The sequence below is a fragment of the Zalophus californianus genome, chromosome 13, assembly GCF_009762305.2.
Source record: "Zalophus californianus isolate mZalCal1 chromosome 13, mZalCal1.pri.v2, whole genome shotgun sequence".
NCBI classification, from domain to species: domain Eukaryota; kingdom Metazoa; phylum Chordata; class Mammalia; order Carnivora; family Otariidae; genus Zalophus; species Zalophus californianus.
In genome coordinates, this window is record NC_045607.1 from 66,843,556 (window position 1) to 66,862,475 (window position 18,920).

General features: G+C 44.8%; 1 protein-coding gene and 1 long non-coding RNA gene across 8 annotated transcripts in view; one reads left to right on the top strand and one right to left on the bottom strand.

Moving 5' to 3' along the window:
• AOPEP (aminopeptidase O (putative)) overlaps positions 1-18,920 on the bottom strand; it is a 347,525-nt gene that overhangs the window by 250,373 nt on the left and 78,232 nt on the right. For all 7 annotated transcript variants that reach the window (XR_004819509.1, XR_003523595.2, XM_027614771.2 and 4 more), the window contains one exon: positions 14,654-14,899. Coding sequence is in view for 5 of the 7 variants with exons in the window: in XM_027614771.2 (XP_027470572.1) it covers positions 14,654-14,899 (246 nt within the window). In the remaining 2 variants the exon portion in view is untranslated. The remainder of the gene's footprint in view (positions 1-14,653; positions 14,900-18,920) is intronic.
• LOC113934223 overlaps positions 1-18,920 on the top strand; it is a 32,091-nt gene that overhangs the window by 2,259 nt on the left and 10,912 nt on the right. Inside the window, exon 2 of the long non-coding RNA XR_003523596.1 lies at positions 3,487-3,768. This is a non-coding gene — a long non-coding RNA (uncharacterized LOC113934223). The remainder of the gene's footprint in view (positions 1-3,486; positions 3,769-18,920) is intronic.

Here is an 18,920-nt window from a genome sequence, read left to right on the forward strand (position 1 = left end):
AAGTTACTGAGAACAGGATGAATACAACTTCACAATTGCTGAAATTAAGAAATCTGAAGAACAACATCAGTACCAAACACTGAGAAGAAGATCACCCATCGTGTGACTTTGACAAGACTTGGATCTAAGTGAGCAAGAGCCTCACAGTGAAATGTTAGGTTTTGGGTGAAGACTGACTATTCTTATTTCCATCCCTGCTTTTGTGCACGTAGGTTCCTCCACGTGTTGGTGAGCCACACAAAAGTGCAGATATTCGACCGCTTTTGAAATTTCCCCCAACAGAAATGTCCTATGACTCCACCTGTAGTTACAGCACTAGTGGGGGATAAATAAGAGGCAGGCACCTCCCTAACTGCCATGACCTGGCAGGTATATTAACGGAAACTTTGTGCATTTACGAACTCCTCAAAATGCTCCAAGTCCTCCATGCAGCATTGTTGACAACAGTAAAATACTGGGGAAAAAACTCAAAGATTCATATTTTGGAAAAATAAACGGAGAACATCCTCAGAATAGAACACCATGCCACTAAATAAAAAAAAGAGAGAAAACTCACTAGGACTTAACAGTAAAAAGAAGCCCAGGATGTAATGTGAAGTGGTAAAAGGCACAGAGTAAACAGGGTGTGTGCTCTGCCTCATGTAAGAAAAGGGAGGAGGAGTAAAATCTGTATGGTTTTATTGGGTGTTTATTATTGCATTTGCACGAAGAGACACAGGAAGTTGTATAAAAAGCTAATAAAAGTACCTAAGGAATGAAGACTAAGGTAGCTGGGAACAGAGGTAAGGAATAAGAATGGAAAACAATTTCACTAAAGAAACTTACAATTCAAAGGCCCTTTAAGGTTGACTGCTCCGCAAAAGTGTCTTGAGCCATTCCCATCCTGGACTATGCTCCTGGTTGGAGCATCTCAACCAACCCAGGTGGGGACTATTTACCAAATGCTGTGTGTGCTTCTGTGAGAGGGGCCTTGGGAAGGCAGTCAGAGCAGAGCAGGACGTCACCCCGCCCCACTGCTCCTCGCCCCCCTGCATCCTGGCCTTCTTCCTGACTCAGGGCCTCTCTTGCTCCATTCAGAAGCGGCAGGTTTGGTGATGCAGGGTTTTTTTGGAAACTTCCATCACCCAGTCCTTTTAAGCACAGATCAGATAATGCCTCTGACACCACCAAGAACGGACCAGACACAGCTGCCTCAGGAGTGGACAGGGCTCCATCTCTGATCCATAAATGACAGGAAAAGAGGTCAAGATCACAGAGCTTTCTCCAAGTGGTGGACCCAGAGCCCCAGGGGGCTTGGACAGTCCAGTTGAGTTCAGGTGGTATCCCAAATCCCCAGATGACCAGGATTTCTTTTAGATGTGGAAAAGAACTAAGAAATGAATTTGACCTGAACCAAAGATGTCCAGTAGTTTTATTCTGCTGCCTTCTTCAACTTTTGGGGGGGGGGCGGGGGTAAGAAAAGTTAGTATGTAAACTACTAAAGTTCAGGCTACATCCTTGAAGGAAGACCTAATAAGAATGTAGGCGCTACTCTAAAATGCTCCTTCATTGAATTGAGAAATTCCATTTGTACAGTCTGAGTAATCTGGACTCAATGACTTTTCGTAACAAACCGTTCATGTTTTCATGCTACCATGGTAACTTGTCACACCTATTTTTATTTTCTCCCTGGAGCTATTATTTCAGAGAATCTTGGACATCCTGGGTTGGTAGGGACCTTAGAGTTTGTGATTCACGCTAATAAGCAGCCAATCTGAGGTGCTTTTTGATCCACAAAACTACCACATTTCTCCAAGCCTACTGAAGCAAGAGACCAATATTTGCCAAGAGCCTACTACTTGGCAGGTATGTTTCACATGATCGTATCTAATGCAAACAGGAGTCCCGGAGGTGAGCAGTCCTAGGGATTTTTACAAATGAGTAACTGGGCTGAGTTTCACAAGTCCATGGCACAGCTGCATAACATCCAGTCTTTCTCCCTCCGAAACCTGTGTCTCTTTCCATCATCTCGCACGGCGTCCCAAGGGGTGGAAGGACCCATAACAGGCTCGGAAAAAGCACGCAGTAACAGCACAATGGTTCAAAAGGCTAACGGAGAAATAAACCAAAGGAAAGGATATTAAGTGCACTCGGTTGCCTGGGGCTTGCCTTTGCTTCACTCACAACTCATGCATGCATGGGTCTACAGGTTTCTACTCCTCAGCTCCAGCAAACAACCCATTATTAGAATCCACTTGCCCTACGCCTCAGAGGCCAAGAGTCACAGAAGCCTAGGCCCTGATCCTGGCTGTCAGCACCTGCTGAGACTCATCACCCCACAAGATAAACTACTGGGCTAAACAGAAAGCAGAGCTTGCCCTGCCTGGGGGATGGAAAATTGCGGCAGGGGCTAGGCAGAGCACCTCTCTGAGTAGGAGGGATTCCATGGGAAGAGCCATGGCAGGGGTGGTCCTGAAGGAGGCTGGGCCATGGCAGGGCTGAGAGCTTGTCTGGGGGGTTCAAAAGAGGGAGAATATATATGAAGACCCTCTGCAAGCTGTAAAGAGTTGCTCAGGTGGTATCGCCACTAAAGAACCGGGAGGAAAAGGATCAAAGCCACTGACTCCTCTTTCCTTTTTTTTTTTTTTTAAGATTTTATTTATTTATTTGACAGAGAGAGGGAACACAAGCAGGGGGAGTGGGAGAGGGAGAAGCAGGCTTCCCGCTGGGCAGGGAGCCAGATGCGGGGCTCGATCCCAGGACCCTGGGATCATGACCCGAGCCAAAGGCAGATGCTTAACGACTAAGCCACCCAGGGGCCCCCTGACTCCTGTTTCCAATCCTAAGGTCTAATGCTGCTTTTGTTTGTACAGGTAAAAAAGAAGGAGCCCTTGTACATTAGTCAGGAACCCGGGTATTAACGACAGAAACCCAACTCAAACAGCTTGGACCAAACAGAGCCCTGTGTGAGGACTCACAGACCCATGGGAAGAGCAGGGGATGTGAAAGCCATTTCTCACCCATATTTCTGCTTCTCTTCCATTCTCAGAGACCCGGTCCAGTCACTCCCAAACCACACACTCCTCAACCTCCTCTACCCCTCATTCCCAACTGGGAAATCCCAGGGAGGAACTTGTACCAATCTTAAGTAACAAGGTTCTAGTACAGAAGTGCCCCAGCGGCAGTGTGCATGAAGTACGTGTGGTGTGCGTCCCCAGGAGGGAGACAGTGTGCTGCACTGCCACAGCCTGGGAAGCTTCCCTGGGTCTGAGGAGGACAGGCTGACAAGCACTGGTCTCCTCTTGGATCCTCAGTCAGATCTCTGTTGAGACCTCCCCCACCCCCTTCCTCCGGCCACCTCTGTGAACACAGTTGGTGGTGTCAATGTCAGTTAGGTGGCTAGATCTGGGCCTGTTTCTTTCAGACCTTGAAGGACATACTACAAGAGTGATAAGATATACATTTGGTCACAAGAACAGGCACCTTCTTTGTCATCTCTTCTTTTAGAAATATAGAACAGACTTCAACAACTTGGGGCCTTAGACATGGATGCCAAGGAAGAGGCATTTCCTGTAAATCCCTCATCTGTATCCTCAAATAACTTGAAACTATCCTGGCACTGGCAGGCACGAGGCTGAATCCAACGGGCTCCTTGCGTTTGTCCATTCACTCTGCTCACCCCAACTTCCAGCACCACCATGTATATGGCTCAGAAAGCAGAGGGGAGACTCAAAGTTGAAAAAGATAAATTTCAAACAGCTGCAACAGAGGTGACCCCGGACCACATAGGTAAGGTCAAAATCATTCCCAAACGTGTCTCCCCAGACAGCACTGAAGCTGAGGAGGTGTCCCCGCCCCCTACCCCAGGGAAGCTGGTTACCAGAATGGGCAAGGGGCTGGGCTGGAGGGTCCTGGAGGGTCCTGGAGGCTGGCAGGCTTTCTGGGCCCAATTTTCTGCAGTGGCCTGGGGCCTGAGCCCCCTACCAGGCAGTGTGCCCTGCTGAGCTCTGGGGCCCATAATTTCCTGATTGCTTGCAGCTCTGCAAGAAGATATCAAAGCCAGAAAGAAACGGTTTGAAGCCAAACAGAGGGGTGAGAGAGCAGGGAAGGCTGATTGGGGGTGGAGGGAGTCTGGAGGGGATGGGGGTGGGAAGGGCCTGAGGGCGGGGAGGGTTAAGCCAAGGGAGAAGAGAAATCAGAATTAAATGAAAACAGCGTTTGTAGCTGGGCCCCTCTCGGTAAAGTCCTGCCATGCAAGCATTAACCCTCCATCGATGAAAACAAAATCCAGGGACGTGGTGCCTGCCTGCTGGGGCACATAAAGCTTAGGGGATATAATATCTTCCAGGTGGATGTGCCCAGGAGCACACAAAGGTGCTTGACAGGTCGTTTAAAACTGACTGTCAAGGTCAAAACAACACCACCTGCAGGTACAACTAAAATGTCTTCATCCATTCCCCTCCTTTGGGTTCTGTGTTGTTGTTTGTTTTAAACCAAAGCACAGTTTGAGTGGCAGACAAGCCTGACAACTGTTCAAACATATGTACGTGCAACTTATTAGCTTGCAAATGGAGGTATCTGGAGGCTAAAAACGGAGTGGGGGGAAAAAGTTAGCTGCCATCTCAGAGGGGGTGAGGGGAGTGGGTGTCGGCTGTAAATGGCTGGGCTGGAGGATGAAGGCCTTCATCCATGGAGCATGCTCCTGATGTGGTATTTGGAAATGCTGTTTTGCACGGATGGGGCACTGAGCAGAGGCGGTTGTTATGAAAGGAAGGGGCCCTTGCCCTTGAGATCTGTTTATTTTGCAATTAACCAGGAGTAAGAGAGGCCCCTTCTGAAGCTTCTGCTTGCGGCCCTAAAATTTAAACGCCCACTGCTGCCTAGGTGCCCACACTGCCCAAGGAGTACAAGAAAATCCCAGGCTTATGATCTAGCTCCTACATCAAAAAGAAAATACATGTGGATGTAAATTGCCGAATGAAACTGAATCACCTCCACCCCTGTTCAACATAAAAACTCAAACCTAAATAAATCAAAGAATGTTAAGGCTCTAAGACACTCTGCAGGTGATTCCAAACCAACCCCTTACTTTTTCAAAGACGAAAACTGGGCCAGGGAGGCCCAGTGAATTGCCTGGGACCCCAGCCTGTCGCTGGGCCCAGCTCCTTGGGAACACACCTTCCTTAGGAGTAACAGACAAGCAGGGAGCATCACCACGGAGATTCTCCTAGATCCTCTTTCCTCTGTCTGACATTCTCACCTGAGAGAAGAGGGCAGTGTACGGAGTCTGAGAGTTCCCGGGAGATAACCTGTTCAGAGATGCACACCCCGCCCCCAAAGTCCCCACCAAACACACTGCTCTCTAACACCGGAGCAGAAGCACTTGCACGGATGTATTAACATTCCAGATGCCAAGCCCCTGCTGCTGACTCACTGAATCAGAGTCTCCGTGGTGGGACCCAGATTCAAGGGATCCCAGGGTTCTTAGCCTATCCACTGGGGTGCATGAAGAGGTAGAAATTCTTAAATTTTTTTTCCTCTGGGTACCTGAGTGGTGCAGTAGGTTAAGCATCTGACTCTTGGTTTTGGCTCAGGTTGTGATCTTGGGGTCATGGGATTGAGCCCGGGGTCGTGGGATCGAGGTCTGTGTCAGGCTTTGGGCTAGGTGAGGCGTCTGCTTGAGATTCTCTCTCTCCCTCTGCCCCTTCTGTTCGTGCTCTCTCTCTCTCTCTCTAAGAAATGACTACGTCTTTAAAAATATTTTTTTCTCATCCTTCTAAATTTCTATTTTTGTATTTTTTAGTATACCCAGTATATTAACACTGTACTAAATGTATATAACTTATAAATGCATATAAATATACAGAGGGGTGACTGTTCAAAAAGAGATGTATAATCAGAAAAGTGTGGGGCCTCCTGCACTGAGCTGTGGGCCCATCTTCCTCACCGTGATAAAGCAAGGCCCTTACCAGGGCCTGACACATGGCAGGCTTTCAAGTGACCCTGATACAATGAAAGGTGGACTCCACAGCTGGCTACATAATGGACTCCAGGATATTTTGGAATAGAATCACTTCTCAAAGGTTTTTTTTTTTTAATATTTTATTTATTTATTTTACAGAGAGAGAGAGAGAGAGAGAGAGAGTGAGAGCAGGAACACAAGCAAGGGGAGTGGGAAAGGGAGAAGCAGGCTTCCCGCGGAACAGGGAGCCCGATGTGGGACTCGATCCCAGGACCCTGGGATCACGACCCAAGCCAAAGGCAGATGCTCAACTACTGAGCCACCCAGGTGCCCCTCAAAGGTTTGTTTTGAGGAGGTGGTTTCTTCGAGACCATGATGGTCCCATGGAATGCACACTATCAAGGGGGATCTCTGGGCACGGCATACGGAGGAATACTGCACCTTTTGGCCCTGTCTTCAATAGGCACATACACACAAGGATAAATCAGGATAATAAGGATATTAAAGGCTTTCTTAGAAGTCTTCCAGCAAAGACTCCATTTTAACTCTGTTTAATCCATTCATTTCCTCAATTAATTAAGCCACAGTTCCTTTTCCCACATTATTAACATTATACAAAACTAGTCCCTGGAATCTGCTGTAGAAAACCCTAATTCAGACTATAGGTCTCCTCTCTCCTTGCAGCCACAGAATCATCAGCATTCATCACACCTGCCCACTGATACACGTCTACCGAACAAATTCTTGGCTTTGCCCATCCAGGCCTTTCCAAATGCCAGCTTTCCATAGGATGTTCACAAATGGCACATGTGTGGTAAAAGCCAGAACCTACAGCTGGCTCACTCTCAGAGTAGGTCCTCAGGGTCTCTTCTTGGAGGAGACCAACTCAGAAATGAGGATCTGCCAACCACAGTGCCCACAGCTCAGCAAACTGGCCTCCAGGGAGCAAAGGCCCCGGGTGGGTCCGCAGGATCACAGGGGCACCCTCTCCTCCTTGCCCATCCCAAGCCCTGGCCGGGGAGCCCAAGTATCATTCACACTCTCCTGAAATGGAATTCTAAGATTTCCATTTTATGGTGAGAAGGGGAGGTGGTTATTTTCAGCAAGCTAACTGGGAAAGTGAAGGGCAGATTTGGCATTCTGTCTTCCCGGAACAATGTCTAGACTTTCTGAGGAGTCACCTCTATAAATAGCATGGTTAGTTAACCAAGAAATATAACATGTTCTCCTCGGAGCTCCACTCAGGTTAAGTCAGGGTGAACTTTTGCATTATACCTGCAAATCCTACAAAGTAATCAATTTCTTAAAAAGTAATCCATTTTTTAAAGGAGCGCCTCCTTACATCTTTGGCCTTTTAACGTGAACACTACTTTTTAACAAAAGGTAGCTGCTACCCTCTTCCAGTTACATTTCAGGGGTGGGGTAAAGCGACAAGGCAATTTCTTACCCACTTTATGCACACAGACCTCTGTGGCTCAGATGTCGGTGGGTTCTAGGTGCATATTGGCTATAATACAACAGAGGCTATGTTCCCACTGAGCAGAGCTATTCATACATCGTACCTTGCTTGAGGACTGTTTCCAGGCTTGGTGTTTTCCCCCAAAGGAGTCTAGCCTTCAAAGAGATACGGACACAGCTCCGTGCCCACGTATATATGTAACACGGTCCAGAAGCTGGTAGCATTTTGCTCTCTCTGTGTAGTGGTCTGAGGAGTGAGAACCTGCAAGACTGGGAATATTCCAACTCAGGCAACTTTGCACATTGAATTCCATTGTTCTTTTTCACCCAGGGAGTGGATGTTCTACTCAGTAATGATGCTTCTGTGGGGAAATAAGTGCGAGGGGGGAAAAATAAAAGGCTTTTCTTTGCAATGGAAAAAAGGGAAGGTAGTGCCGACTGGCCATCTCAGGCTCAAGGGCTGGAAGAGATTAGGGGCCTATGGAGAGAAGATTACAAATGTAGGCAGAGGGATGATTGCTTCAGGAAGGCCTTTCAAAGGCCTGACAACTTCTCTTGAAGGATGGCCCAGCAGTGTTCTGTGAAGGTAGGACTGTCAGTCTATGTGTGTGGAGAACAGTTCAAAGAAAACAAAACACTTAGGCGTAATCTTTCAGAGGGTGAGGAATCGTGGCGTAATGATGATAAAATGCTACTTCTGGGTCTGACAAGCAGCACAGCTGTTTGATGGCAAGAAGAAGATTCTGGCTAAGCCAAAAGCTGTGAGTTCACTCTGCTATTGTTCCAAGAGAAGAGAGAAAGAGAGAGAGAGAGAGAGCCTAGCCCCAGCATACTCATGTGATCCAGGAATTTGCCTGGTACCCAGATTCTGTGGCTGCCTCAAAATGAGCCCACAGTGAATGCTGATCTTCAGGTAGACTCCATGACACTATGATTTCCATGGACAGACCCTGAAGCAAATACATATACCTCACAGAGGGTTATAGAAAACACTTGCTTAAGTCTGAACCCCAGAATCCAAGAGCCATCCCAGGATGAGGGCCTTCTACATCTCTCTCCGACTTGCTGGCTCTACATGATGTGGGGACATCATAGATCCTCCTGCACCTGTGCCATGAAGAATGGAGCATACGTACACCTTTGCGCCACCTGCCTCACTCAGTATAAACTGGTATTGTCAAAACTAAAGCCAAGGGCTTTCAGAGTCCCAGAAGAACGTGACCTTAGGAATACCAGTTTCTGTTTCAAGAAAGAAAAACACAAGAACTACAACACAGGAGAACCTTCTCTATAAGATAAGAGGGAAACAAAGTCATAATTTTCTCAAGAAGAAAAATAGAGATCGGAAATGAAATGGAGACATGAACATAAAGAAAGTGACAAAGCAGATGTTTGGGAGTTCAGCCTCCTGGCGTGGCCCTCACTACTCACCCACGTGTTCATCACTACAGCAGTGGCAGGGGGTGCCAGTAAACAAAGGATGAAAATCTTGCAGGAAAAAGACAAGGCTGGTATGAACTGCTTTCTATCATTCACACCTACCTACTTGAAAAAACAGAATTACGCTCAAAAACGGGAAAGAAATGCCCCTTCAAAATATTTTTAAAAACAATACATTCAGAAAGAAATTAGAGAATTTCAGAGTTTGGGAGACAAAGAACAATAACCAAGAAACAAAACCCACACATAGACACCCCCCTCCAAATCCTCAGCACATCAGAGAGAGGTGTACTCTTTTACAGCTCAAATCAGAATCCCAAAGGAAAGAATCACTATGGTTGCATCCCGCATTGAAACCATGGGGTCACAGCCCTCCAAATGTAAAGGACTGTTTAAAAATATGGCAGTTTCGGTTTGGGGCGGGGGGGGAGGGGAGGAGATCAAAAAATTCAAGTAGAAGCTAACAAAGAACAAGCACAGAAAAATTCCCAAAGCTGTGAAACCTTACTACTTAAGATAATGACAGAAATTTATGACTGCTTCCTTCCCCGGCAGAAAGGAGCACAATTAGAAGGCTGAAAACAACAGGCCCTTTGTACCAGCATGTTATGTTTTGCTTATTCTATTACACATTGGCTGGGAGATAAGAATAAACAGGACAACACCCTGTCTAACCCCAGGAGGAGGGAGCGGAGGGAAAGCTGGTGACGTTCATTCTTGGGCATGTATGTGCACACCGTTCATTCCCCCAAATTGAGGTACTTGAGAAAATTGTGCCTGCAATAGTCAGGAACTAGTGTAAGCACCCAGAAGCCCTTTATTGCACAATCACATCTTTTAGAACAAGCCATGTGTAATAGGGAGCTTTACAGTCTTTCTCCGGCTGCAAAGCACACTGAAGATATTTAAGTAATTGATGATTATTTCTCTCTGCTCTCTATCAATCCTATTTTTGTTCAGTCTTTGAGAAACTTAAAAATTGGGATGAGCAAACATAAAGACACTGCCTCCCTCCCTGTGACCTCACGTGTCAAAAAAGCTGGGAAGGAATCCACCAGCAGCCAGCGGGGAAGGGAAACGTGGTGCCCTGGGACTGCTTTCTCCCTGCTCCACAAAGGGAGAGTTGCCCGGTCTTGCGCCAGGAGCTCTGATGCCCCCACAGTGGCGAATTCTGCTCAAGGACAGCAGTTGCTAAGCCAAGTCAGATTCTAACTAGCCAATCCCAAGACGGTAGGGCACTGCTGGTTCTCATAAAACCAAGAAAAGATGACCTCTCTTGCAACTCTCTCCCTATAACTCCTGATGGCCCAGAACCACCAATCCCCACTCAACCTCTGCCATTTCTTGGTGGCTCTTCCTAGCTCTCCTCATACTGGTGCACAGGTGGCTCGGTGACCCAAGACCTGAGGGACCATGGGACCTCCTGGCACCCAAAATGAGTGTAAGGAGGGAACTAAGAAAAGCCACTCTAAAAGCTCACTGCCCTCCAACCACACGCCTTCTTTCTGCTCCTCCAGCCCATCTCAGTGGTTCCCACCTTGGGGCCTTTGGACCTGAACTCCCTCAGCCTGGGTTGCTTTTCTCCCAGACTGTTCACGAGGCTGGCTCCTTTCTGTTCTTCAGTCTCATGGCACCTGCCTCTCTTTAAAGAAGACTTTGCCAGGGCGCCTGGGTGGCTCAGTCATTAAGCATCTGCCTTCAGCTCAGGTCATGATCCCAGGGTCCTGGGATCGAGCCCCGCATCGGGCTCCCTGCTCTGCAGGAAGCCTGCTTCTCCTTTTACCACTCCCCCTGCTTGTGTTCCCTCTCTCACTGTCTCTCTCTCTCTGTCAAATAAATAAATAAAATCTTAAAAAAAAAAAAAAGAAGAAGAAAACTTTGCCACCCCCCCCCCCACCTCAGACCCTAACGATCATTCTGTCACTGAGTTGGTTTTTATTGTTCATAGCATACATCTTAGTCCTGGTTTTTAAGTACACAGTTCTCTCCCCTGACTAGAATGTAAGTTCCGTGATGACAGAGATCGCATCAATCTTGTTCACCCCTGTAGACTCAGCATCTTAAATCCTACCTGGCACACAGTATGTGCTTAATAGAAATTTACTGGAAAGATGAATAGATGAATAAATAAACAAACAATGTACAGACAAACAAAACAATCTGGGACAAAACCAGTGGAAAAACAAGTGAAAGCAGAATTGTCACCTAATGTCAACCACACTGCCACTTTTTTTTTTTTTTTCCAATTTTCCAAGTGGAACCAGGGGTGAAGCTACCTGTGAATGGTAGAGCTGGGCAGTAGAGTCACAGAAAACACAGCTTTTTTTATTCTGTGCTCTAGACTATAAAACCACTCTGAAATGATTTGCAGGAGATTCTTGAAATTCAAATAGAGGAGAAAAAAAAAAGAATGTATTTGGATGTCAGCAAGGTAGTTCTGCCAACCTAATTATGCCCCGTGACATGTAATTGTGAGCTGCTGAAAGACAAATGGTGAAGCAAAGCATTTATTATAAACACCGACAGAGGTAAGACTGAGGTGTTAATTTTTAAGCAACTGTCATAAATCTGGTTCCAGGATATTATTTCATTAACATTATTATTATTATAACAAAGAGTGTAAGCATGATGATGAGCTCCTTTCATGTATTTCTCAATACCTGGGAAATGAGGCTTACTAGTCCAACCCTAGCTGAGACACCTGAGAAAATATGAGAACACAATGAAAATGGCAGAATGCTAATTATGCCAACATGAAGAGAGTGTGTCTATACGTTGGAGATTCACTTAAAATGCATTCATATCTTTGGCTAGACACCATATTACTCAATCCAAGAAAGGTACACTTCACAGTTCCTTATATGGCAGACTCGGCCTCTATGGAAGGACAAGCAAAATGAAACAAAAACAGAAAGCCTACACGCACTGAATGAGAAAGTTATGGACTAGAACTAGTCAATAGTGTCTTAAAGGCAAACTAGGGATTTTTCTCAGAATCGGAACAGAATGAAAGCATCTCTCCCCTGGAACAGTGATTGAGAAAAGGACAGGGGGTTCCTCTTATACAAAAGGTGACCAAAAACCATGATGTGCAGTCTTGATAGATGGTCTAGTTATTGCTATGTTGGAAAAGCATTCCAAGTACTAAAACGTTGTCTTTGTGTCATTTACCTTCTGATAAGCTGATCTGTAATTATCATACATTCAAATTATACAAGTGTGTTTCTCCCCACTTCATTGAAATAGCAGAATCGGGCTCCAAAGAGAGAGGAGAGTTTTAAGATTATCCATACAAACTATGATATGTAGTATTTCAAATACAGTGAAATCTTTACGGATGTCAACCAAAAATTTTTTAAAACTCTTCAAAATGGTTACTAACAATTTACCCACTTTAGTTCATGTGGGAATGTTTAATGCCATTCACCAAAAAAAGAATACTACAATGGTATAAAATGGTATTCATTATGATTAGGACCTAATCACTAAAGAAGTCCAGAGGTATGGAATTTATGATCTCGCATACATGTTTATAAAATGTAGACTCAGCAAAGAACCATTTAATCTACCAAGAAATCCTTTGATCTTTAGTGCATTACAATGAACAAGACAATGACAAGTTTCAGTACAGAGGTCTTTTGGGATGGTTCCTACTAGACTTAGGATTTCTCTGTTCCCGTTTAGGGTACAGAGCTGACCTACAAGACTGTCATTTTTTGTTCCAGCTTTGCTTTTACAGAGCCCCAAGCAAAGCCCTGACCATAAATAAGGCAGCAGGGCCCCGGGAGCCAGCTGAGTCATAAACCCCACTCAGTCGCATGTGGCTCAAGGTGTTGGGATCCCACGAGAGTCAAGCCAAGCAAGTGGAATCAATTTAGGTCAGAGTTAGGAAAAACACAGTGCTCCCCCCAACCCCCAACTGGCAGTGGAAGATACCATAATCCCCCCTCTGCATCTCAAATACGGGGAACAGTTAACTAAGCTCAGGAAAACATCTAGACCAGGGCAGACTACTTCACCGTCTAAAAAGAAAGAAAAAAAATGGGGAAAAATGGTATTTGACAACCAACCACAAATTTTTAAATGTATGGTTCTTCTGTTTTTAAGCATAAAAGCAGTCTTGTTGCTGCTGAGTTATCATCACCACATTTTCTGACATTTGTGCCCAGTACCATTTGGTCTTAGGGTTCTTAGGCTTCTTACTTTCAAAATACAGAGTTAAGCATGTTTAAGTCACTTTAAATATCTCAAAAAGCAGCAAACCCACTGCCTACCTGCTTGGGCATGCAAACTTGCAAAGAGAGGCTTCACAGAATGGCCTGCAGGTCAACAAATTCTGGTTTTGGCAGACTGCTGTCAGGAAGGAGCTACAGAAAATGAGGTCCTCTGTATGAAAAATACTCAGCCTCTGGTTCCCTCAGGTCAGAACTTGGAACTGTTAGCAAACATGCCCTGAAAAACTGCAACTCTCATAAAGTGCTAAAGACTCCCAAATAAATACAGCCCCTCAAAACTGGGTACAAATGAGAAACATTTAATGAACAACCCTTTCTTCGCCAACAATTCTGCTTAAATTAAGTCCAGCAGACTCTTCAAAGGGACCGAAGAAACCCCCTTGTTAAGACTAATTCTATATATAGACATCCCAAACAATATTGATGCATATTACCAAATATAGACAATTACCCTAGTTTATACATTCCCATTATCTTCATAAATACAGGATAAAAAATCAGCCTAAATGACTTTCTCAGACCTCCTCAAGGATTAAGAATAGCCAGCCAGCTTTAAAAAGTGTACGTATGTAGTAAAGATCAAAAGCAAATGTTCTGGTCAGTTCTTTTCGACTCAGAATGTATGCAGTTTTCAGGGAAAACACCACAAACAACAGCTGCTCCAAAGCATGGAAATTAACTGGCAGCAGGAATTTCCTTGACTAATAGGGAAAAACTTAAAGTCACGTGTTTTGATGAGCTTATTCTTCCTATCCTTAGTCAAGCATATTCACTGTTAATGATTAAGATTTTCAAACAGAAATATAACCAAGTAAAATCCGGAGTGCATAACAAGTAAAATGCTGAGGGAAACTCAGGTACCTATTACTGAATGAACGATAGCATCAAGGAATGAGTTTTAGATGAAAATAACAGAAAGGGAAAGGTTCAACTTGTGTGTCTTGATTTTCCATAAGAACAAAACTGAGAAAACAGTAAGAATAATGCATTTATTATATTTAAAAATAGTAGCAAGACAAGTGACTCCCCCCCACCCCCGCCCCAGTAAGCCATCTGCTTTGAGCTGTTTTTCCAGCAGCGGTGATGGATTTACACTGATCCATCCACAGTCTCTCTGACACAGGGGCTCTCGAGTCGTTTGCCCTTGTGACCAATGTCGAGAATGGATGAGACAGCTGGTCAGGATTAGGTGAGCAGCCTGTGGCCCTGGAACTAAGTTGTGTTACTCTGCCCAGAGCTATGACCTTGGGCTCATTAGCATTGTGCTCTCACCACCTAAGCTAACCAGCCACTCATCAGCCACGATCCAACATACATCACTCTGGGGGCACAATGTGTTTTCAATCCGAGCAACAACGTGAGCTTTTTATTTTCAAGGCAGTTGATTGAGTCCACGACACCTAAAGGCTCCCTCCCGCGTGGTGGAATCTACATGCGAACTCTCCCTCAAGGCAGCAATGAGAGGTCCAAGCATGACCATCCTAATCAAATGGCAGCTCTGACAGTGCTCAGGAAAAGCAAGAAATCGTCAAAGTCATTCCAAAGCATGTAATCCAAGTGCCACCATGGCACAACATACCTGGCCATCCCCAGACTCGGGAAGTTGGCAGGAACGATGAGGATGTCCAGCCTGGCGAATGGGTGTGTTCCCAGGATGGAGTGTGCTGCTGAGAGGCACGGGGGGACCAGCTGCAGAAGGGTCTCTTGACAAGCACCCTGGAGGCACACTGGGGCAAAGACCCGATGAGGAATAATTTCCTGGGTGGTAGCAGAAGGATTCTGGAAGCGGCAGGGGTATTCCGTGTGACCACAAATGCCAACATACCTGGGAACAACATAAAATAAACAGATGCGCTTTATGGTAAATCAGGTTTATTCTTGTTGCCATGGAGGTGAGCAACTCTCGCAGACGTGCACAACTTCTAAGAGACAGTGGTTCACATGGGCTCACAATCAAGACAGTTCAACTGAATTCTTGGCCTGTATGTTTCTGTGCAGCAGTGAAAACTTACTGGTCAAAATACTTATTGACGCGCTGAATTGACTGAATAGCTTCAATCAAAGCTAAGTGAAAGTAGATTTTACTACTTATTTTAGAATAACAGGGGGAAACCCTCCAAGACACAAAACAACGAAACAACCCCCTTCTGAAAGTAAAAAGCAAAATTTCTGCCCTCAGAAATGTGCTTTTCAAATATCACCATGGAAAAAAATCTCCAAACCAGAAACAATTCATAACTCAGAACGTTAAGGATGGTGCAAAGCCAATTTTGGGATCCCATTCTGGAATTTCCTAGAATAAAAGATGTGAACTCAGAATAATGAACCCAACGATAGGACAGGTTTCAACTTTTCAAAAGAACACAATCCATTTTACTCAAAAGTTATCTAGGTGCTCTTATTAAAGGCCATCAGAAGTTGTGTTCTTATGAAATACAGAGGCATTTTGAAATGATACCTTCCCCAGTGCTCTTTCGATACAAACTGAACTGAATCAACCTTTTAAGGAAACAGATCAGAGCCCAGCCGGTACCATCTGATCACTGCCAGTTCTTCTGTCAAAGGTGGAGCCGAGCAAGAATTCCTAGAACCTGACTCATAGGCCTCAAGAGAACTTATCTACCCAAAGAAACCCACATCAAAGGGAACTCAATTTTTTTTGCCTTGTTCACACATCCTTTATTCAAACACAATGGAAAGCCCCTCTAATTTTAATTTACAAATTATAATTCTAACTATGGGTTTTTGTTGGAGTCACGGTGAATAATAAGAAATCTTAAAATGCTGGAACGTACCAAAAGGGGCACGCCACAACAATAATTCCTCTCCAGATTTCTAAAGTGCCTTTCCCTCATCCAAAGCCAGCTCCGCCCAAAGAGATCCACACAGCTCTGGAGATAAGCCTCGCCCTCCCCCAGCATGGTGTAGAGAACACAGCTTCCAGCACTGGGGACATTTCACCATTGGTGAGGGTAAGAAAAATGGTTGGAGACCCCTCAACACTTCTGCCAGGATAAGGTGACAGCAAGAATATAATGACTGACATCGAATGCTAGCCAACGCCCCTGGATTGATACCCTTGCTTTATGGAGAAAGTGAGGAAAGGAGCCTGGTGGTAAACATTTAACATGAAAATGTTGCAAATGTCTACCCAATGACAAGTACTCAAAAGGTCTCATGAAGCCATTTATTGAGTTAACCACCTAATATATTTACAGAGATGTATAATGGGCGATAATAATTTAAGCTTACACTCTACTAAAAAACTTTCAGAGCACATTAAATAATGGAGAGACTAGAGGTGTGGAGGCATCTTCAGTACAAAGTTAGAGCATAAGTTTAAATTCTACCTATCAAAGCATAATTTCACAGAGGTATTTCACCAGCCTATCTAGAAAACTATCATGGGGCCAGACTATTTCTTGCAGCCAAGAAAGGTGAGAGAATAGTTTGGAGGTATTAAAAAAAAAAAAAAAAAGAGCCAATTTGTAGGGGCACCTGGGTGGCTCAGTCTGTTGAGCATCTGGCTCTTGATTTCAGCTCAGGTCATGATCTCATGGTCACACTGGGCATGGAGCCTGTTTGGGATTTTCTCTCTCTCCCTCTGCCTCCCTCTCCCTCTGCCCCTCTCCCCTCCCCAGCTCGCATGCTCAAAAAAAACAAAACAAAACAAAAAAACACAATTTGTTGAAGAGAAGAGGTGAGTTAAATTCTCTCTGGACATGAATGGCTCTAGCCAGGGGGATGAAGGTTATTCCAGCTGTGTGTATTAGCACCGTTTTTCATAATCAAAGCCTGGAAGAAAATGCAGGACTTTAAGGCAATCAAGCGATGGGTAAGTGAGACCATTAAGGCTCCCAATAAAAATGGAAGTGGCTGGGGCACCTGGGTGGCTCAGTCAGTTAAGCGTCAGACTCCTGGTTTAGGCTCAGGTCATGATCTCAGGGTCATGAGATGGAGCCCAGCATCAGGCATCAGTGGGGAGTCCGCTTGAGATCTCTCTCTCCCTCTGCCCCTCCCCCTGCTCACGTGCATGTGATCTCCATCTCTCTCTCAAATAAACAAGTAAATAAAATTTTTTTAAAAATGGAAGTGGCATTAGGGAAGATGACACAAAGGTTCTGACATCGGGATCAGGAAAGCTGGGCTTCAGTGGCTGTTCTCAGACGGGCTGTGACGTGAGGCAAGCCCCTCAGTACCTGGGGGCTCCTTCCCGTTGTCTCTAACATGGTCTCACAAAAATGGCTGCAGGGGGAGGGGAGGAATTGATTAGAGGGAACTTACTGGGTGTGGGAATGTTCTCTATATCAGTTTAGGGTGTAAACAATGGTCAAAAACTCATCAAGCCAAACACTTAAGATCTGTGCATTTTATTGTATGTTAATTATACTTTAATTAAAAACAAACCAAAAAATGGTTTCTAAGGTTTCTTCTGGCACTGTGATTCTATGGCAACTCTCCACATGAGGCCCCCGCCTCTCTTCATGCCAACAGCCTTGTTCCTGAAATGGTGAGGGAATATTGTACGTTTATAATGTCATGAATAGTCCTCCATGAAGCCAAAATTAACTCAAACATGCTTCCTTTCCCACTAACCTTCAGCTGTTCATTTCTGTATCTGTGCCTGCTCCCACCTACTCTCAGTATCATCAGCGAATCAAGCATTTGCAAATCACTATTCCCTGTGCCCACACTTGTAATCAGGGTAAATATTTTAATAGTTAAGATTAATAATAATGCTTGATTGTTATTTATAAATAATCTGCACTGATGATATGAAGAATAATAAACAATAACTCCTCCCACAACTGCTACTGAATATTTACTATGTGCCAAGAACTGTTCTGAACACTTCATGTGCATTATCCTAATTAATCCACACAACATTCCTAATAAGAACTATTCTTTTCATCACATCGTGAGTCATCATAAGCTCCTCCCTCTCGACCTTCCTTCCCCATGTACTGCATTAATCTTCTTGAGTAAATTTGGGTCCTGGATTTTTCTAGAAGCTGAGCTCAGCTGCTCTGTGGTTCTCTGGTTTCCTGCTCCTCCTTGTCAATGTTGCCCATTAATATTGCCAAGAGTGGGAAGAACTGGTGAAATAAATATTAGGCTGGTAAATGATGGGAACCAGACCATTGGTTCCCTCTCCTACGATTGCTGGGCTGAAATTTTACAAGAGGTTTCTCCATGGAAGAAGGGTGACCACGTTTTACTCAGAATCACAAGATTGGAAATTGCCTAAAGAGGTTCTCTCCTTCAGCCCTCCTCTTGTTTCAAGAACGAGATGTATTGAAAGTAGCTGACACAGACATTTCCCTGTCATAGGCTCAAAAGGAATCACTGGAAGTTTCCCCTGGGAATGCATGTCCTTTTTTCACAGTTCAACCCGACAATTTAGTAATTATTTCCTGCATTCTTGCTCTACTCAAGGCACCCCAAAGGTATGCCGCATACAGACATATGAATAAATTTCCAACCCTACCTTTGAGGAGTTTACAGTTTTGCTGGAAGAAAAAATTTAAAATTCTGATGAGTACAGTGACACAGTAAGATGTTTAGACAATTTATTAACATATTTTAGCAAGCAGAGTAGATGCTTGGATACCGTAAAAATCACAAGTTTTCAAAATGCCAGCACCGGCCCCCAATGAGTTGTTGACAATGATGTCAATATATACGATGATGTGGTTGTGCCTGAAAGCTGGATGGGTTTCCTTAGGGCATTGTAGGATTTTACGAAGCAAAATGCAGTATGTGCTATAAAAACCAGAAGGCTGAACTACACCAGGGAGCCAGGGCTGGAGAAATCACACCAAGCCAGGAAGATTTGGAAAGGCTTC